This window comes from Phalangium opilio, unplaced genomic scaffold (genome assembly GCF_054372755.1).
Source record: "Phalangium opilio isolate 3A_F unplaced genomic scaffold, DU_Popi_V2 ptg000078l_1, whole genome shotgun sequence".
Lineage (NCBI taxonomy): Eukaryota > Metazoa > Arthropoda > Arachnida > Opiliones > Phalangiidae > Phalangium > Phalangium opilio.
In genome coordinates, this window is record NW_028324186.1 from 3681378 (window position 1) to 3702992 (window position 21615).

Sequence of the window (21615 nt, forward strand, 5' to 3'; positions counted from 1 at the left end):
ACTTGTGGGTACTTGTGGGTGCTTGTGGGTACTTGTGGGTGCTTGTGGGTACTTGTGGGTGCTTGTAGGTACTTGTGGGTGCTTGTGGGTGCTTGTGGGTACTTGTGGGTGCTTGTAGGTACTAAAGGGTTCTTGTGGGTACTTGTGGGTACTTATGGGTACTTGTGGGTTCTTGTGGGTTCTTGTGGGTACTTGTGGGTTCTTGTGGGTACTTTTAGGTACTTTTAGGTACTTGTAGGTACTTATGGGTACTTTTAGGTACTTTTAGGTACTTGTGGGTACTTATGGGTACTTTTAGGTACTTGTGGGTACTTGTGGGTGCTTGTAGGTACTTGTAGGTGCTTGTAGGTACTTGTAGGTGCTTGTAGGTACTTGTATGTACTTATGGGTACTTTTGGGTACTTGTGGGTACTTGTAGGTAGTTGTGGGTGCTTGTAGGAACTTGTGGGTACTTGTAGGTACTTGTGGGTGCTTGTAGGAACTTGTGGGTACTTGTGGGTACTTGTAGGTACTTGTGGGTACTTGTAGGTACTTGTGGGTACTTGTGGGTACTTGTAGGTACTTGTGGGTACTTGTGGGTACTTGTAGGTACTTGTGGGTACTTGTAGGTACTTGTAGGTACTTGTGGGTACTTGTAGGTACTTGTAGGTACTTGTAGGTGCTTGTAGGAACTTGTGGGTACTTGTAGGTACTTGTGGGTACTTGCCCCGGTGCTTGTCCCAGGTACTTGTGGGTTCTTGTGGGTAATTTTGGGTACTTGTGGGTTCTTGTGGGTAATTTTGGGTACTTGTGGGTGCTTGTCCCGGGTTCTTGTGGGCACTTGCAGGTACTTGTGGGTTCTTGTGGGTACTTGTGGGTGCTTGTAGGTACTTGTGGGTGCTTGTAGGTACTTGTGGGTGCTTGTAGGTACTTGTGGGTGCTTGTAGGTACTTGTGGGTGCTTGTAGGTACTTGTGGGTGATTGTAGGTACTTGTGGGTACTTGTGGGTGCTTGTGGGTGCTTGTAGGTACTTGTGGGTACTTGTGGGTGCTTGTGGGTGCTTGTAGGTACTTGTGGGTACTTGTGTGTGCTTGTGGGTACTTGTGGGTGCTTGTGGGTGCTTGTGGGTACTTGTAAGTGCTTGTGGGTGCTTGTAGGTGCTTGTAGGTACTTGTGGGTGCTTGTAGGTGCTTGTAGGTGCTTGTTGGTACTTGTGGGTGCTTGTTGTACTTATGGTTACTATTAGGTACTTGTGGGTACTAGTGGGTGCTTGTGGGTACTAGTGGGTGCTTGTGGGTACTTGTAGGTACTTGTAGGTACTTGTAGGTACTTGTGGGTACTTGTAGGTACTTGTGGGTGCTTGTAGGTACTTGTAGGTACTTGTGGGTACTTGTTGGTGCTTGTAGGTACTTGTGGGTACTTGTGGGTACTTGTAAGTACTTGTGGGTACTTGTAGGTATTTGTGGGTACTTGCCCCGGGTACTTGTGGGTTCTTGTAGGTAATTTTGGGTACTTGTGGGTGCTTGTCCCGGGTACTTGTGGGTTCTTGTGGGCACTTGTAGGTACTTGTGGGTTCTTGTTGGTACTTGTGGGTGCTTGTAGGTACTTGTGGGTGCTTGTAGGTACTTGTGGGTGCTTGTAGGTACTTGTGGGTGCTTGTAGGTACTTGTGGGTGCTTGTGGGTACTTGTGGGTGCTTGTAGGTACTTGTGGGTGCTTGTAGGTACTTGTGGGTGCTTGTAGGTACTTGTGGGTGCTTGTAGGTACTTGTGGGTGCTTGTGGGTACTTGTGGGTACTTATAGGTATTTGTGGGTACTTGTGGGTACTTGTGGGTGCTTGTAGGTACTTGTGGGTACTTGTGGGTGCTTGTAGGTACTTGTGGGTACTTGAAGGTACTTGTGGGTACTTGTGGGTGCTTGTGGGTACTTGTGGGTGCTTGTAGGTACTTGTGGGTGCTTGTAGGTGCTTGTGGGTACTTGTGGGTACTTGTAGGTACTTGTGGGTACTTGTGGGTGCTTGTAGGGTCTTGTGGGTTCTTGTGGGTACTTGTGGGTTCTTGTGGGTACTTGTCGGTGCTTGTGGGTACTTGTCGGTGCTTGTGGGTACTTGTGGGTTCTTGTGGGTACTTGTGCGTGCTTGTAGGTACTTGTGGGTGCTTGTAGGTACTTGTGGGTGCTTGTAGGTACTTGTGGGTACTTCCCACGGGTGCTTCTGGGTGCTTGCCCCGGGTGCTTGTAGGTACCTGCTCCGGGTGATTGTAGGTACTTGCTCCGGGTGCTTGTAGGTACTTGCTCGTGGTGCTTGTAGGTACTTGCTCGTGGTGCTTGTAGGTACTTGCTCGTGGTGCTTGTAGGTACTTGCCCTGGGTTCTTGTAGGTGCTTGTGAGTGCTTGTAGGTACTTGCCCCGGGTGCTTCTAGGTACTTTGCCTCCTCCCTAGGATTAACATTACACTACATTTTGGAAGCTCGTAACTCTAATTATATTAGAGATACGGGGATATCCTCTGATTATGTAATAATCCTATTTGCCCCTTCCCTCCTTCGTTAACATTTGCTCCATAGGATACTCCATATACGGGAAAAACCTGGAAAACTCAGGGAAGTATATGGGGGAAAGCCTGGAAATCTCCGGGAAATTTGTTTTCCAAAAGTTGTATGAGCTTGTTATGGAACATATGTTATAAACTCATGGTTTTAGTTATATAAAGTTTTACCAAGAAGCGATATCTAGTTTACTAGGGAGAAGGTATAAGATGCCTAAGTATTCGCGTGCCAGAGTCCCTGTCCCACTTTCAAAATACAAGGGGGGACGTAAAAGGAGGCCGGGCTATTTCGCCTCTCCTCAGACGGAAAATACGTAGTTTTCGTCATTCGCGTCGCGTTTACGTGAGTTTTCTGGTCCGTGACCAAATAAGCATTTTTTAAACTGGATATTAGGCCAGCGACTTTCCTGACTTGGAATAAATAAACTGGTCCGTGACCATTGACCAGAGCACGTCGTCTGCTAAACAAAGGAAGTGGATAATTAAAATATTAGAATTATAATGTGTGGAGTCTGATTACCCTTGTACTTTCTTAGTAGTCTCGTGGACCACTGACCCCCCCCTCCGATTTAATTTTTGAACTGGACCAGGCAATTTTTAAACTGGTCACTTGCCCTGTGTCACCGCCCTATTTCCCACGCTGGCGCGAGTTGCTTTGCGTTGTCGAGTGCGTGATGGAGTTGGCTATGCCTGGAGTCCCAACCTTGAAGGAGAGAGGAATGGAGTAGAAACCCCCATACCTATAGCGTTGCCTGTGTACCCCACCTACGGCAACATAGTCCTCTCAGCATCCTCAGCGGTTAGGGTCGTACTGGACGAAATTGTAAAGGGCGCTCCCTCTATCTTCAAAATAGAAGTTAGTTCTCATACAAATAAAATGGCGCTCCGCGGCAGCACTTAGCAATCGCCTACCGAAGGGTAGGGGCGTGCGCGAGGTAAATTGGGAGAGATACGGTGCCGCAGGTCGCCATCATCATTCCCAATCCATCTCAACTCCCTTATCCCTGTCCCAACCCCCGTGACTTCCAACCACTAGCATAGCCCACTCGATCACGCTCTCTTTTCCCCGGCTACATATTTTGAAGATGGCACTTTTTAGGCGTATTAACAATCTTGGATCATCTTTGTGAAATTTTAGGGTAGCCCTGACTATATTTTGTTTAAGATTTTAAGCTTAATATCAAACAGACTAGAGTTTATGCTACAAAAATGTTTGAAATTGACAATCTCGGATCGTCTTTATGAAGTTTTAAGGATATCCGAATTTCATATTCGGCTTATGACAATTTTGAGCTAAATGTTAAACGGACATAAATCAGCATTTTTAAAAATTTTGTAAAATTGTCAATTTGGTCCTATTTCTGGAATTTTTAGGGGGCCCCTCGCGTTTCAATAAATGATTGTAAAAAATTGTATTATGTTAATTGCAATGAGAATACAAACTTTTATATTGATTTACGTTTTTTTTGAAGTATCATTATAAATAAATGTCTGATTGAGCTAAAGTTATGGTCCCCTTTATATATGTTTCTGCTAAGTGAAGATTTTGAAAATGTAAAACAGTTTCTTAACATTCTTAATTAAAATGAAGACTGAAGGAACAGATATTAATCAAAAATGTCTTGATTAGAACCAAGACCTAAAAAGTATCGATAAGACTGAGGTTATCACTTGTCTGAAGGATCAGATATTAATTTTTCTTTTTAATTGAAACTTAAATGCATGCTTAAGAAAAAAACAACGTTCCATTACCGTTTTCCGTTGAAATAAATTATTTTACTCGTAATCAATTTCAAAAATTTACTTATCTCGGCTTTTCGACCACAATTCCATTCCCCGAAAACATTTTATCATTACATTAATTACTTTTGGGAGATAACGTGTCAAAATAACCTATAAAACAATAAAAAACTGTAATAGCGGTCTGTTTAGCCATGACAACAACCTTTTAAAAGTTACAAGGACTATATAACCCTTTCGAGACTAACAGGACCTGAGAAAACTATAGCTTAACCTGCTACTAGTACGACCAGGGAGAATTGATGTAAACTGGAGGAGAAATTTCATCATGTGCGACCTGCGGCCCAGAAACTCTCCCATAGTCCCAGTGTGTGTAGAACATAATTTTTTCGCTGTTATCTACCAAAATCAATCTTTCAAGGTAGTGCCGCCTCCTCACTTGAGTTTTTCATGATATATTAAGGTTTGAACGAACAAAATTCTAGATTACTATTTTCACTACCATGTCCCTCTGCTACCTTGAAGCAAACTTTCCTCTCTTTTTTCTGCTCATTACCGTTGCCATTCTCATGACTTTCTGTTCGTTATAACTACTATCATGAGTTTATTTATTTCAAACCAAAATTCTTTTTCCTTTTGTGGTACTTAGAATTTACAAATGTATATAACGTTGTGCCGTGCCATATCAAATAGCCTCTAACCATTGTTAGAAACTAGAGAGAGAAATTGGGCGGTAACACTGATCATGCCCTGAACTATGAGAAAGAACAATACGACGGTTCACTAAAGTACACTCGATATTACATCAATTTGCAAAACCGCGAGAAAAAATGTTACTGTCCCTATTGAATTTGGCGCCATTGGTTTTAGAATAATTAAAATGTTCCACTGCGAAGCGTGCTGGTCACGAATGGGGATGTAACGTCTTTAGGAACCTTTTAAAACGCAATACGATACACGTACTCTCCCAAAAGTAATTAATGTAATGATAAAATATTTCGGGGAATGGAATTGTGGTCGAAAAGCCGAGATAAGTAAATTTTTGAAATTGATTACCAGTAAAATAATTTATTTCAACGGAAAACGGTAATGGAACGTTGTTTTTTTCTTAAGCATGCATTTAAGTTTCAATTAAAAAGAAAAATTAATATCTGATCCTTCAGACAAGTGATAACCTCAGTCTTATCGATACTTTTTAGGTCTTGGTTCTAATCAAGACATTTTTGATTAATCATTTCTGACTTCGAGCTGTTTTACAAGCTAATTAGGGGAACTTGGTGTTAGAATTTTCAAGGACATCTTAACTCTATCTGATTTTCAATTAAACTTAAATAATTGATTGATTATGGCAGATAATTTAATTTCATTGCGAAATTGTGGTTATTAATACCATATTTAAACCGAGACAGAAACAGACCAAGATAATAAATCATTAAATACTTCAAATAATCTTAAAAATTGATAATTATTGTACACGACTTATATATTTATTTATTTATTTATTTCTTTTTAAGATATACAAAGTTCAAGTGGAACATTCCACCACATGTAGACGTTGGTTTGTTTTCAGACGTTACACTGATTTTACAAGACTTAATAAAAAAGTACTTAGGCTTCTACTATCTATAAATAATTAAATTTCTAAAGTTTTAAATAATTAAAATATTTGCTTTATTTTTGAAACGTAGCTCAAAACTTTATTCCCTAATTTAAAATTCACAATACCACCGAAAAGGTGGTTTGGTGATAATTTTGACACAGCATTTCTTGAAGATCGTGTAAACGGACTTCAATCTTTTGTAAATAGTCTAATGATGAATTAAGAAGTAATGAAAAGGTATTACATATTAATAATTAAAAAAATGTACTCTTTCATTTTAATTATGAGCTATTTTAATGTAGTGATTAATTTTATTTTAAATTTGTTTCGTATAGTCATCCTGTAAAGAATTTTTTTGTATGGATGACCCACCTGGTCCTGATGATGGTTTCGAAGAAAGCAGGGTAATTAACCCTTATTTTTACCAATTATATTTAATTGAACCATTAAAACTGTCTGTTAATAGGCATTATGCGAAAGTTTAGAAGAAACCATAATTGAAATGCAGCGTATACGTAGGGAAAAAGATAAAGAGGTGGAACTTCTTAAAGGAGAAGTTTCCATGCTCAAAACTCAAATGAAAATGCTTGTGAAATCACTTAGGTATGTTCAATGTTTAGTTTTTATAATTTATAATTTTATTTATAATTCTTTTTCTTCCGATGTTTTAGAATGGAATGTACAATTACGTCGTCCGTTTTGAGTCGACTTCAGAAAGCTCAAGATATAAGCGCCTCTAGAGAAAGTATTTGCAGCTCCGAAGCTTCAGGGTGTAAAGTTTTTGCGTTTATCATGTTAACGCGCCTGGGCAAGAAGAGGGTGCTCCACCTTTACCCGAAGGGTAACAAACAAAAATATTTTAATATTTAATAGCTCTATAGCTTTGCGCGTGCTGACAATTGATATTGTATTTCAGCACGCGCATTCTTAGGGTTAGGCTAAGCTAGTTTGTTGCGTAAAAGAACTATTCTGTGCATTTTACGGTTGCTGCTACCAAGCCTACCAGGTAAGTTCAATCTCTATTTAAATCAGTGTTTACTGTTATTGTCCAGTTTTGACCACTTCATGACAAGCTCCAGTCATTTTTAGTCCTATATTTTCCTATAAAAACACATTTTTTCTCCTATAAAATCCTATGTCTTTATTTCAAAATCTAGCCAACAAGATGGATAGAATAATCTCAATATCCGACAATTGTCCAGTTACACTACACTTTTACTACGAAGGAGGTGATTTAAGGAGGGGTGAACGAGACCACATAGAAAACAATTTAAACCGTCAAAGAGACGACCTACTGGAAGACCCTGACCCAGGAGAAGAGGGCAATGAACCATTCGTGGAAAGGGAAGTATTAAACAATCCTCCGGCACGAGGAAGGCGGCCTGTGGGTAGAGCTAGGGCAGCTCATCAAAATGAACCATTCGTGGAAAGGGAAATATTAAACAATCCTCCGGCACGAGGAAGGCGGCCTGTGGGTAGAGCTAGGGCAGCTCGTCAAAATGAACCATTCGTGGAAAGGGAAATATTAAACAATCCTCCGGCACGAGGAAGGCGGCCTGTGGGTAGAGCTAGGGCAGCTCATCAAAATGAACCATTCGTGGAAAGGGAAATATTAAACAATCCTCCAGCACGAGGAAGGCGGCCTGTGGGTAGAGCTAGGGCAGCTCATCAAAATGAACCATTCGTGGAAAGGGAAATATTAAACAATCCTCCGGCACGAGGAAGGCGGCCTGTGGGTAGAGCTAGGGCAGCTCATCAAAATGAACCATTCGTGGAAAGGGAAATATTAAACAATCCTCCGGCACGAGGAAGGCGGCCTGTGGGTAGAGCTAGGGCAGCTCGTCAAAATGAACCATTCGTGGAAAGGGAAATATTAAACAATCCTCCGGCACGAGGAAGGCGGCCTGTGGGTAGAGCTAGGGCAGCTCATCAAAATGAACCATTCGTGGAAAGGGAAATATTAAACAATCCTCCGGCACGAGGAAGGCGGCCTGTGGGTAGAGCTAGGGCAGCTCATCAAAATGAACCATTCGTGGAAAGGGAAATATTAAACAATCCTCCGGCACGAGGAAGGCGGCCTGTGGGTAGAGCTAGGGCAGCTCATCAAAATGAACCATTCGTGGAAAGGGAAATATTAAACAATCCTCCGGCACGAGGAAGGCGGCCTGTGGGTAGAGCTAGGGCAGCTCATCAAAATGAACCATTCGTGGAAAGGGAAATATTAAACAATCCTCCGGCACGAGGAAGGCGGCCTGTGGGTAGAGCTAGGGCAGCTCGTCAAAATGAACCATTCGTGGAAAGGGAAATATTAAACAATCCTCCGGCACGAGGAAGGCGGCCTGTGGGTAGAGCTAGGGCAGCTCATCAAAATGAACCATTCATGGAAAGGGAAATATTAAACAATCCTCCGGCACGAGGAAGACGGCCTGTGGGTAGAGCTAGGGCAGCTCGTCCAAATGAACCATTCGTGGAAAGGGAAATATTAAACAATCAAAATGAACCATTCGTGGAAAGGGAAATATTAAACAATCCTCCGGCACGAGGAAGGCGGCCTGTGGGTAGAGCTAGGGCAGCTCATCAAAATGAACCATTCGTGGAAAGGGAAATATTAAACAATCCTCCGGCACGAGGAAGGCGGCCTGTGGGTAGAGCTAGGGCAGCTCATCAAAATGAACCGTTCGTGGAAAGGGAAATATTAAACAATCCTCCGGCACGAGGAAGGCGGCCTGTGGGTAGAGCTAGGGCAGCTCATCAAAATGAACCATTCGTGGAAAGGGAAATATTAAACAATCCTCCGGCACGAGGAAGGCGGCCTGTGGGTAGAGCTAGGGCAGCTCGTCAAAATGAACCATTCGTGGAAAGGGAAATATTAAACAATCCTCCGGCACGAGGAAGACGGCCTGTGGGTAGAGCTAGGGCAGCTCGTCAAAATGAACCATTCGTGGAAAGGGAAATATTAAACAATCCTCCGGCACGAGGAAGGCGGCCTGTGGGTAGAGCTAGGGCAGCTCGTCAAAATGAACCATTCGTGGAAAGGGAAATATTAAACAATCCTCCGGCACGAAAGGCGGCCTGTGGGTAGATCTAGGGCAGTTCATCAAAATGAACCATTCGTGGAAAGGGAAATATTAAACAATCCTCCGGCACGAGGAAGGCGGCCTGTGGGTAGAGCTAGGGGCAGCTCATCAAAATGAACCATTCGTGGAAAGGGAAATATTAAACAATCCTCCGGCACGAGGAAGGCGGCCTGTGGGTAGAGCTAGGGCAGCTCATCAAAATGAACCATTCGTGGAAAGGGAAATATTAAACAATCCTCCGGCACGAGGAAGGCGGCCTGTGGGTAGAGCTAGGGCAGCTCATCAAAATGAACCATTCATGGAAAGGGAAATATTAAACAATCCTCCGGCACGAGGAAGGTGGCCTGTGGGTAGAGCTAGGGCAGCTAATCAAAATGAACCATTCGTGGAAAGGGAAATAATAAACAATCCTCCGGCACGAGGAAGGCGGCCTGTGGGTAGAGCTAGGGCAGCTCGTCAAAATGAACCATTCGTGGAAAGGGAAGTATTGAACAATCCTCCAGCACGAGGAAGGCGGCCTGTGGGTAGAACTAGGGTACCTCATCAAAATGAACCATTCGTGGAAATGGAAATATTAAACAATCCTTCGGCACGAGGAAGGCGGCCTGTGGGTAGAGCTAGGGCAGCTCGTCAAAATGAACCATTCGTGGAAAGGGAACTATTAAACAATCCTCCAGCACGAGAAAGGAGGCCTGTGGGCAGACCAAGAGCGGAACAGGAAAATTTCCCAAGAAACATTGGAGAAAGAGTTCGCGTTCGAAATCCGCAACGAGCCAACCAATTTAATTTTAACGCCGACCCTCAAAATTATCTTCCCAGAGGGCATAGACCATGTCAATGTCCACGGTGTATCAATTTGAGAGAGTGACGGAGCACATTGTCCCGTCTTTTTTTCTTCACAATTTTCATAAACTTCACAAAAAAAATTTTTCTGTTGCCATGAATATTAGGATATATTAATATTCATTTTAAATTTATATAATTTTAACTTTAACAATTATTTGTTTATTACTTTCTCTCGAAATTAATTTTACACTTGCTTAAATATAAATAGTTTTTTTATAATAGTCCAATCTGTAGGGGGTGTTTTTATTTTTTCTTATCTTTAAGCATCGTTTAATAATAAAGAAATAAATTAATAAAAGAATTCTCCTAAAGGTTAGTGCATTTGTAAATCATATTAATTGTTAATATTTAGCTAATTGATTTCTATTATTAAAAAATAAATTAGTAACCTCTGATGAAGAGTCTTGTACCGAAATTACGATGGAAAATGAAAAGATTGTTGTAACTGGTAATTAATTTAATTGGCCCTAATTAACTTATTATTTGCCTATATTTGATCTTATATTATATCCAATAGGTTTTGGACCATTGCGTAATTTTGACGTTAACCCTAGTTGGGTTGTGGTTAACGAATTAAAAAAGCTAATTACACCAAGCAACTTCGATAGTTTTGGAATCAAGAGCTTTTAACGTTAATTACGTTGCCCCTGATGTTTGTGGCAATTTGCCTGATGAAAATTGTTGTTGTTAATGCGGAGACACTTGTTTAATTGCTAAAATTAACATGGATTTAGTCAGCCAAGAGGTTAATCAATGTGAAACTGATGTAATAGCCGCAGTTTCCAAAGATGCTGGAAGGTAAAGTAGTGTAAACTGGTAGAATTTCAGGTTTTAAAATCAATAAGTGTGTAAATAACATTTTCTTCCTAAGGTATTTGTGTGAATTCACTTTTTACACTTCACTCAACATAAACCCATAAGCTACGGCTTTTATTCATATTCCTCCGTTAAATTCGCCTTATTCAAGCCAACAATTGGCCAGAGGAATTTGCTCTGCTGTGAAAGCCATGTTAGCATAGTGACGTAGCATTAGTGACGTAGCCATTATCCCCTCTGAAATAGCTCTAGAGCTCTGCGCGTGCTTGCAACTGATATTTATTTCAGCACGCGCATTCTTAGGATTAGGCTTAGGTAGTTTTTTTGCGTAAAAGAATTTTTCTGTTGCTGCTACCATGTAAGTTCAATCTCTATTTAAATCAGGGTTTACTGTTATTGTCCAGATTTGGCCACTTCATGACAAGCTCCAGATACAAACTTTTGGTGAACATATCTTATGAACTTATGAGTTATCCATGCTCGGTCTAGCCAATTCCATTCTCTACCCTCGGCTATGGCACCCTAATTTTTCCAATTTTTGCACCGCCTAAAATTTAAAGGGATAGTGCAGCCTCAGTTTATACCATTCAGGGAGCGCACCGGTCCTATAATTCCTATATTTTTGAAGCAGTCCTATATTATCCTATAATTTCATGAAAGGTCCTATAATATCCTATATTTTTGACTAAGTCGAAGTTTTCGTATAGTTTAGCATCAAATTTGTCAAAATTTAGCTGTTTTTATCGAGATGACATTTGAATAGACACCGAAATTGCGGAGCTCGCTTAGAATTTTTTAAATATTATATTATATTTTAATTAAGTTCTTCTGAGTTTTCAAAGTAAAATCCAATTTGTTATGTTTTATTTTTTGCGATTTGTATTATATATGAGCATTTTTAGTCCTATATTTTCCTATAAAAACACATTTTTTCTCCTATAAAATCCTATAATTCCGGAAAAAAATTCCTATTTTTCCCATAAGGAATTTAAATTTAAGAGTGGGCTCCCTGGATAAACCAAACGTATCCGATATGGTCTAGTGGCTAGGATGTCTGACTCTCACCCAGAAGGCCCGGGTTCAATTCCCGGTATCGGAGGTCAGTTTTCTATACATTTTATTAATCAACGATACTACGAGCTCAATTGTGATAAACCAAATAGATCCGATATGGTCTAGTGGCTAGGATATCAGGCTTTCACTCAGAAGGCCCGGGTTCAATTCCCGGTATCGGAGGTCAGTTTTCTGTAAATTTTATTAATCAACGATACTACGAGCTCAATTGTGATAAACCAAATAGATCCGATATGGTCTAGTCGCTAGGATATCAGGCTTTCACCCAGAAGGCCCGGGTTCAATTCCCGGTATCGGAGCTCAGTTTTCTATAAATTTTATTAATCAACGATACCACGAGCTCGATTGTGATAATTCAAACAGATACGATATGGTCTAGTGGCTAGGATATCTTGCTCTCACACAGAAGGTCCGGGTTCATTGCCTGGTATCAGAGGTCAGTTTTCTAAAAAACTTAATTATGAAAGGATACAAGAAGCTCAATTGTGAAAATTCAAGCAGATCCGGTATGGTCTAGTGGCTAGAATATATGGCTCTCACCCAGAAGGCCCGGGTTCCATTCCCGGTATCGGAGGTCAGTTTTCCATAAACTTTATTAAGAAACAATACTAGGAGCTCAATTGTGAAAAACTGAACGGATCCGATAGGGTCTAATGGCTAGGATATCTTGTTTTCACCCAGAAGGTCCGTGTTTTTTGCCTGGTATCAGAGGTTAGTTTTCTTTAAATTTTATTGATCAACGATACAAGGAGCACAATTGTGAAAAGCCGGTTAGTTACGATATGGTCTAGTGGCTAGGATATCTGGCTTTCACCCAGTAGACCCGGGTTCAATTCCCGGTATCGGAGGTCAGTTTTCTAAAAAACTTTATTATGAAACGATACCAGAAACTCAATTGTGAAAACCCAAGCAGATCCGATATGGTCTAGAAGCTAGGATATCTGGCTTTCACCCAGAAGGCCGGTTTCAATTCCCGGTATCGGAGGTCAGTTTTCTGTAAATTTTATTAATCAACGATACAAGGAGTTCAATTGTGCTAAACCAAACATATCCGATATGGTGTAGTGGCTCGGATATCTTGCTTTCACCCAGAAGGTCCGGGTTCAATTCCCGGTATCGGAGGTCAGTTTTCTATAAATTTTATTAATCAACGATACTAGGAGCTCAATTGTGATAAACCAAACAGATCCGATACGGTTTAGTGGCTAGAATATCTGGCTCTCACCCAGAAGGCCCGGGTTCAATTCCCGGTATCGGAGGTCAGTTTTCTATAGATTTTATTAGTCAACGATACTAGGAGCTCACTAGTGATAAACCAAACAGATCCGATATGGTCTAGTGGCTAGAATATCTTGCTTTCACCCAGAAGGTCCGGGTTTATTGCCTGGTATCAGAGGTTAGTTTTCTATAAATTTTATTGATCAACGATACTAGGAGCACAATTGTGAAAGGCCAATTGGATACGATATGGTCTAGTGGCTAGGATATCTGGCTTTCACCCAGTAGACCCGGGTTCAATTCCCGGTATCGGAGGTCAGATTTCTAAAAAACTTTATTTTGAAACGATACAAGAAGCTCAATTGTGAAATCCAAGCAGATCCGATGTGGTTTAGTGGCTAGGATATCTGGCTTTCGCTCAGAAAGCCCGGGTTCAATTCCCGGTAGCGGATGTCAGTTTTCTAAAAAAGCTTTATTATGAAACGATACTAGGAGATCAAGTGTGATAAACCAAACAGATCCGATATGGTCTAGTGGATAGAATATCTTGCTTTCACCCAGAAGGCCCGGTTTCAATTCCCGGTATCGGAGGTCAGTTTTCTATAAATTTTATTAATCAACGATACCAGGAGCTCAATTGTGAAAAACCAAACTGATCCGATATGGTCTAGTGGCTAGAATATCTGGCTTTCAGCCAGAAGGCCCGGGTTCAATTCCCGGTATCGGAGGTCAGTTTTCCAAAAACTTTATTAAGAAACGATACTAGGAGCTCAATTGTGAAAACCCAAGCAGATCCGATATGGTCTATTGGATAGGAAATCTGGCTCTCACCCAGAAGGCCCGTGTTCATTTCCCGGTATCGGAGGTCAATTTTCTAAATTATTTGTTAATCAACGATACTAGGAGCTCAATAGTGAAAAACTGACTGGATCCGATAATGTCTAGTGGCTAGGATATCTGGCTTTCACCCAGTAGACCCGGGTTCAATTCCCGGTATCGGAGGTCAGTTTTCTAAAAAACTTTATTATGAAACGATACCAGAAACTCAATTGTGAAAACCCAAGCAGATCCGATATGGTCTAGAAGCTAGGATATCTGGCTTTCACCCAGAAGGCCGGTTTCAATTCCCGGTATCGGAGGTCAGTTTTCTGTAAATTTTATTAATCAACGATACAAGGAGTTCAATTGTGCTAAACCAAACATATCCGATATGGTGTAGTGGCTCGGATATCTTGCTTTCACCCAGAAGGTCCGGGTTCAATTCCCGGTATCGGAGGTCAGTTTTCTATAAATTTTATTAATCAACGATACTAGGAGCTCAATTGTGATAAACCAAACAGATCCGATACGGTTTAGTGGCTAGAATATCTGGCTCTCACCCAGAAGGCCCGGGTTCAATTCCCGGTATCGGAGGTCAGTTTTCTATAGATTTTATTAGTCAACGATACTAGGAGCTCACTAGTGATAAACCAAACAGATCCGATATGGTCTAGTGGCTAGAATATCTTGCTTTCACCCAGAAGGTCCGGGTTTATTGCCTGGTATCAGAGGTTAGTTTTCTATAAATTTTATTGATCAACGATACTAGGAGCACAATTGTGAAAGGCCAATTGGATACGATATGGTCTAGTGGCTAGGATATCTGGCTTTCACCCAGTAGACCCGGGTTCAATTCCCGGTATCGGAGGTCAGATTTCTAAAAAACTTTATTTTGAAACGATACAAGAAGCTCAATTGTGAAATCCAAGCAGATCCGATGTGGTTTAGTGGCTAGGATATCTGGCTTTCGCTCAGAAAGCCCGGGTTCAATTCCCGGTAGCGGATGTCAGTTTTCTAAAAAAGCTTTATTATGAAACGATACTAGGAGATCAAGTGTGATAAACCAAACAGATCCGATATGGTCTAGTGGATAGAATATCTTGCTTTCACCCAGAAGGCCCGGTTTCAATTCCCGGTATCGGAGGTCAGTTTTCTATAAATTTTATTAATCAACGATACCAGGAGCTCAATTGTGAAAAACCAAACTGATCCGATATGGTCTAGTGGCTAGAATATCTGGCTTTCAGCCAGAAGGCCCGGGTTCAATTCCCGGTATCGGAGGTCAGTTTTCCAAAAACTTTATTAAGAAACGATACTAGGAGCTCAATTGTGAAAACCCAAGCAGATCCGATATGGTCTATTGGATAGGAAATCTGGCTCTCACCCAGAAGGCCCGTGTTCATTTCCCGGTATCGGAGGTCAATTTTCTAAATTATTTGTTAATCAACGATACTAGGAGCTCAATAGTGAAAAACTGACTGGATCCGATAATGTCTAGTGGCTAGGATATCTGGCTTTCACCCAGTAGACCCGGGTTCAATTCCCGGTATCGGAGGTCAGTTTTCTAAAAAACTTTATTATGAAACGATACCAGAAACTCAATTGTGAAAACCCAAGCAGATCCGATATGGTCTAGAAGCTAGGATATCTGGCTTTCACCCAGAAGGCCGGTTTCAATTCCCGGTATCGGAGGTCAGTTTTCTGTAAATTTTATTAATCAACGATACAAGGAGTTCAATTGTGCTAAACCAAACATATCCGATATGGTGTAGTGGCTCGGATATCTTGCTTTCACCCAGAAGGTCCGGGTTCAATTCCCGGTATCGGAGGTCAGTTTTCTATAAATTTTATTAATCAACGATACTAGGAGCTCAATTGTGATAAACCAAACAGATCCGATACGGTTTAGTGGCTAGAATATCTGGCTCTCACCCAGAAGGCCCGGGTTCAATTCCCGGTATCGGAGGTCAGTTTTCTATAGATTTTATTAGTCAACGATACTAGGAGCTCACTAGTGATAAACCAAACAGATCCGATATGGTCTAGTGGCTAGAATATCTTGCTTTCACCCAGAAGGTCCGGGTTTATTGCCTGGTATCAGAGGTTAGTTTTCTATAAATTTTATTGATCAACGATACTAGGAGCACAATTGTGAAAGGCCAATTGGATACGATATGGTCTAGTGGCTAGGATATCTGGCTTTCACCCAGTAGACCCGGGTTCAATTCCCGGTATCGGAGGTCAGATTTCTAAAAAACTTTATTTTGAAACGATACAAGAAGCTCAATTGTGAAATCCAAGCAGATCCGATGTGGTTTAGTGGCTAGGATATCTGGCTTTCGCTCAGAAAGCCCGGGTTCAATTCCCGGTAGCGGATGTCAGTTTTCTAAAAAAGCTTTATTATGAAACGATACTAGGAGATCAAGTGTGATAAACCAAACAGATCCGATATGGTCTAGTGGATAGAATATCTTGCTTTCACCCAGAAGGCCCGGTTTCAATTCCCGGTATCGGAGGTCAGTTTTCTATAAATTTTATTAATCAACGATACCAGGAGCTCAATTGTGAAAAACCAAACTGATCCGATATGGTCTAGTGGCTAGAATATCTGGCTTTCAGCCAGAAGGCCCGGGTTCAATTCCCGGTATCGGAGGTCAGTTTTCCAAAAACTTTATTAAGAAACGATACTAGGAGCTCAATTGTGAAAACCCAAGCAGATCCGATATGGTCTATTGGATAGGAAATCTGGCTCTCACCCAGAAGGCCCGTGTTCATTTCCCGGTATCGGAGGTCAATTTTCTAAATTATTTGTTAATCAACGATACTAGGAGCTCAATTGTGAAAAACTGACTGGATCCGATAATGTCTAGTGGATAGGATATCTGGCTTTCACCCAGATGGCCCGGGTTCAAATCCCGGTATCGGAGGTCAGTTTTCTAAATTCTTTATTCATCAACAATACTAGAAGCTCAATTGTGAAAATCTGAAAGGATCTGATATGGTCTAGTGGATAGGATATCAGGCTTTCACCCAGAAGGCCCGTGTTCAATTCCGGGTATCGGAGGTCAGTTTTCTATAAATTTTATTAATCAACGATACTAGGAGCTTAATTGTGTAAAACTGAACGGATCTGATATGGTCTTGTGGATAGGATATCCGGCTTTCACCCAGAAGGCCCGGGTTCAATTCCCGGTATCGGAGGTCAGTTTTCTAAAAACTTTATTAGTCAACGATCCTTACGAGGAGAAACTTGATAATTATACCAGTGAAGCATCAGAATGGCCAAGGGTTCAGTTCTCAGATATTTTTATGTATCTGTTACAATGAGCAAATAGCATTTTTTAACGTAGCCATTACCCCCTCTGAAATAGCTCTATAGCTTTGCGCGTGCTGACAACTGATATTTTATTTCAGCACGCGCATTCTTTACGGAAGGATTAGGCTTAGCTAGTTTGTTGTGTAAAAGAATTCTGTGCATTTTACTGTTGCTGCTACCATGTAAGTTCAATCTCTATTGAAATCAGTGTTTACTGTTATTGTCCAGATTTGGCCACTTCATGACAAGCTCCAGATACAAACTTTTGGTGAACATATCTTATGAACTTATGAGTTATCCATGCTCGGTCTAGCCAATTCCATTCTCTACCCTCGGCTATGGCACCCTAATCTTTCCAATTTTTCCACCGCCTAAAATTTAAAGGGATAGTGCAGCTTCAGTTTATACATAGTTTACAGACTAGGACGATTCATACCATTTACACGGGAGGCCAGGCTTAAGGTGTTACGCAAGGAGGCCTGACTCACTGAATGAGTCTAAAACCAGGCCTCCTAATGTAAATGGTATGAATCCTCCTAGTCTGTAAGCAATACAGGATGAAATTTCTCATAGTCTTACCCTTAAGTAAAACTAAGGTTAATACCAAAATAATAAATGTTTTTATTTCAAAATCTAATAATAATAATCTAAGCTTGGTCTAGGAAGGGATGTCCACACTAAGTCAACTCGCGACTTATTTACAGGTGGGCCCCTTTACAATGCATAGAGGGGTGGTGGCTAGCCCCTATGCCACCGCTAACCTACAGCGCCCTATACTAACTATTACCGTTAACAACAATCTAGTCAACAACATGGATAGACTGATATCTATCTCGGATAATTGTAATATTACTATGAACGTATATTACGAAGGAGCTTACGAATGACCTGAAATGGGCCGCGGAGAAAGACTTTATGAAGGGCGACGCCCAGTTGTTCGAGCCCCCCCCCCCATGATAATATCAACCGTCCACAAGACCAGGTTGAAGAGGACCAAGATCCGCCTCTAGAACCAGAAGAAATGGACCAGGAGAATTTTAGGGAACAACCCGCCGCACAGCCGCAAATACGGCGGCCTGTTGGCCGACCTAGAGGTGGTCGGCAAAATTTGCCAAGAAATATAGGACAAGTGAATCGCAACCAACGTCCTCAAGACGCCCATCTTAGGCCATTAAATCAACAAAAATTATAAGTAACAATTGAATATTTTATTGTTAACTATGAAAATATGTTTAAATTGTGTTTATATGTTATGTTGCGTTAATACTATTATTGCTTTACCGAGTTAATGGTGAAGAAGTTGCTATTTTTACGGTAAACCTAAGTTAAATAATCTCATGTGATGACATTTTCCACTCTCACATATAATAGGCTTTTTGGTTATAATTACTAAATGACATTACATTAAATAGTAGTTAACTATCCAATTCTTAGTTTATCCACATAGTCTGCATTTGTAATTAATAAAGTGGTTTCTTAACTAATTCAAATAGGCTGACAAAGAAGTCCAAATTATAAATGTCATAATGCTGTATGAAAATAAAATTTTCATGAATTTTGAATATATCTTATAAATTCATGGTATACTTTCTTCTACATTTAAAGCTGAGAATGGCTCCACTTGCGATAAAAGTATCGGAAAAACAACGTCTAGTGATACTAGACCATTTTGAGGCTCACCCTGAATTAGTTTCTGCGAGGTTATCTGCGGAATACACAAAATTCGCGCAAGATAGATCGTGGACTCAATTGGCAGAGATGTTAAATACGGATGCACTTGGTGCAGTGAAAGACGTGAAAAAATGGAAGAAGGTTGGTACACCTTTGACGTGGTTTTGTGTTGAGTACAGTCATTTGACTATTGCTTATTGCTTCAGTCATGGGCTGATTGGAAATCGGACACCAAAGGGAAGGCAGCTGCAGTTAAGAATTCAGCCTGTGGGACCGGTGGTGGGATGAAAAGCCCCGTAGAATTAACCGAGATTGAAAAACGTCTTCTAAGCATAATTGGTGAAATGTGCGTTGAGGGTAACGCTTAGGTAATGGAATTTGGGTTCGGTAATCAAGCTGTCCAAGAAGTAAGATTTAATAATTATCTTTAAATGTTTATGCGAGGAGCAAATCAGTCGCTTAACGGTGTGTACACGGATTAAATCACTTCTTTTATATTAATATTCATTTGGCCATAATCTTAACAAAGAGCAGTTGTTAAAAACGGATAATTGAATTATAATGTGCCTTATAACTTGCCTATCTTATAATAATTTATTAAATGTAAATTATCCCGATTAGGAACTAAAATCTCATTCGCATGCGGAAAAAACCATTCGCAAATTGCTGACGACAGTTTGTCGAAAATCGTCCTTTAAATTGAAAGCCAGTAAATGGCTGTTGGACGAACACACCGGCTGCTCATGCGCCGAAAAAAAATCAAACTGCGTCGCCGAAGATCCATAAGTCAAGTCCATCGACTAGTTAACAATATGGATCGCCTATTTTAAATTTCCGAAAATTGCACGGTAAGAGTTCAACTCTTTAAAGGGGATGAAGCTAATCGCGCAAGAGGCCGCCGAGGTAATAATAGGGCCATAGTGCGACCCGCCCGAGGCCGTGGGGCGGCGATCGGTCGACGATCTGGAAGGCCCAAAGGCCCTGGGCCGATCCCTCCACATGGAATGCGATCTGGAAGGCCTCGAGGCCGTGGTATTGGAAGGCCTCGAGGCCGTGGTATCGTGCCACCCCAAGAACGTGGGGATATCATGCCATCCCGAGGCCGTGGTAGAGTATGTCGGTAAGGCTACTCGGGCTTGCTACAAGAGAACGAAGACGAGTCCGTGGTATAAATCATTTATTGCTTAAAGGTTAAAATTTACAATTATATTATACAATTCCGATAAAAGGGGCTGCTGGAAGCCAACGGGGATCGTTGGAGCCTGTCCCTGGGTACGGAGTTGTTTTGTAAAGCCTTTCCCTCTCCCTGTCCGTAATGGCTATGGGGGGCTCGAAAACGGGGGAATATCCTGGTAAAAATATGTCGTCATTCATTGGATACTCTGCTTCGCGCCATCTCGCCCCAGAAAAATAATAACAAAAAACATTTGTTAAAACCGGTTGGAAAATGTTCGATTTTGGCCCTTGGTCTGTCAAGGAGACCATGACACGTGCATTTTTCTTACCAGTGGAGATGTAGACGCGATTTCTCTTTTATAAAATCAAGAATAAAAGCGTAATTAAGGATATTTCGGTAGATCATAATTATATCAAAAAATACAATTCAAAGAAACCCACAAAGGCCCAACGAAAAAAGATTGAAAAAGGTAAGTAAATATTTACAAAACTTGGGAGCCAGCTTGCCAGTACCCAACTATCTATTGACAAACTTGTATAAAGCGCGTGCTAATATAATATTTTTTATTTTTTCAGGCATTAAACTTGATGAAAAGTACTTAAAAGAAAATCTAGGGGCGATTCTTTGTAGTTCTTCAGATTTACAAAAGGTGACTTTTGTTGGGAAGCCGAAGCCAATTGTTCTTAGTGTCATGTTATAATGTTAGCCCCCAATTAAAAATAATATCTCTCGTGTTAGGACGCTTTAGAAGAAATCAAGAAAAGTAAAATTACAGAGCTTTCACAAGAAGGACTTTGTAACAGTTTTTATGGATGACAAACCGGGGCTTTTAGATAAAGAAAATTTTATAGTAAAAGACGGGCTTTTTACAAACGGAGAATTTGCCGAGGAGTTAAAAAGGTCTTTTTTACATATGGAGCCATTTAGGATGCTTGGACCAAAGGATCAGGGTGTATTGACTTCAATTTTTGCTCAACGTCTTTTCAATGAACATTATTTTCTAAATATTTGGAAAAAGAAAAATTCGCTGGTACACAGCCTCTACGGAAGCCCAAAATTTTCAAGAAACCGCTTAGTTAAGAAGAGTGATGCAACCGAAGCATATCACCAGTGGACTGCAACTCAAGATAGAGGAGGGTTGTTACATTTGTCAAAACTAGCATATGATTTTTTAAATATATCTGTGATAAGATAGTTCCTTTTGTGCAGTCTGATGCATCTTTAAGAGACAATGAAAATAGAAATGCTAAGATCATTGATATTTTAGAGGAAGACATATTTATAATGGAAAATTGGGAAAAACTATGGGGGGATGAGATGGAAAATTTGAAATCGGTCAGGAAAAAATGTTTTAGTATTCTTATTAACTGTCACTTGGTGGGATTAACGAGAAGCATAAAAAATGTATACCAGAATGCAAAAAAGGACAGTTTAACTAGCAGCGGTATACGGAAAGAGCTTAAAGCTCCAACCCACAGAAATTTAAATAAGCCTTTCACTAAGAGTGAAGCAAACTTGATTGATTGATAGATGTATTTATTTATTTATTTATTTTTTTTCTCAATAAATTTCCTTATTTATGATGGGTTTGTGCAACATCTTGTGGCTCTTCTTGGAGTTCCTTACAAGCAATTGTTTTTCGGTTACACCGTTTTTTCTGGGTTGGCGTGCAATTTCCATTTTTAACTTTAGGTATTAAGGATTTCATGAGTTTAAGTCTTTTAGCCCCTTGCCCATA

At 40.7% G+C, this 21615-nt stretch overlaps 3 protein-coding genes and 4 non-coding genes across 7 annotated transcripts in view; all 7 read left to right on the top strand.

Moving 5' to 3' along the window:
* Positions 1 to 6091, top strand: part of LOC149655823 (uncharacterized) — a 38558-nt gene extending 32467 nt beyond the window's left edge. The window contains exons 4-5 of the mRNA XM_089844918.1: positions 5778 to 5867; positions 5952 to 6091. Of these exons, the coding sequence (XP_089701044.1) occupies positions 5778 to 5815 (38 nt within the window). The 3' untranslated portion in view covers positions 5816 to 5867; positions 5952 to 6091. The remainder of the gene's footprint in view (positions 1 to 5777; positions 5868 to 5951) is intronic.
* Positions 6092 to 6216: 125 nt separating this feature from the next.
* Positions 6217 to 6805, top strand: LOC149655825 (uncharacterized). The gene is made up of 4 exons (XM_089845047.1): positions 6217 to 6267; positions 6330 to 6466; positions 6535 to 6704; positions 6780 to 6805. The coding sequence occupies exons 1-4, from the start codon at positions 6223 to 6225 to the stop codon at positions 6803 to 6805; spliced, it is 378 nt and encodes a 125-aa protein (XP_089701173.1). The 5' UTR covers positions 6217 to 6222.
* A 4824-nt stretch (positions 6806 to 11629) lies between these two features.
* Positions 11630 to 11701, top strand: TRNAE-CUC (transfer RNA glutamic acid (anticodon CUC)). Its single transcript has one exon. It is a non-coding gene; the product is annotated as a tRNA-Glu (tRNA).
* A 1162-nt stretch (positions 11702 to 12863) lies between these two features.
* On the top strand, positions 12864 to 12935 carry TRNAE-CUC (transfer RNA glutamic acid (anticodon CUC)). Its single transcript has one exon. It is a non-coding gene; the product is annotated as a tRNA-Glu (tRNA).
* Positions 12936 to 14235: 1300 nt separating this feature from the next.
* Positions 14236 to 14307, top strand: TRNAE-CUC (transfer RNA glutamic acid (anticodon CUC)). The gene has a single exon. It is a non-coding gene; the product is annotated as a tRNA-Glu (tRNA).
* A 1300-nt stretch (positions 14308 to 15607) lies between these two features.
* On the top strand, positions 15608 to 15679 carry TRNAE-CUC (transfer RNA glutamic acid (anticodon CUC)). The gene has a single exon. It is a non-coding gene; the product is annotated as a tRNA-Glu (tRNA).
* A 2961-nt stretch (positions 15680 to 18640) lies between these two features.
* LOC149655830 (uncharacterized) lies at positions 18641 to 19068 on the top strand. The gene is made up of 2 exons (XM_089845048.1): positions 18641 to 18841; positions 18907 to 19068. The coding sequence occupies exons 1-2, from the start codon at positions 18641 to 18643 to the stop codon at positions 19066 to 19068; spliced, it is 363 nt and encodes a 120-aa protein (XP_089701174.1).
* The last annotated feature ends 2547 nt before the right edge of the window (positions 19069 to 21615 follow it).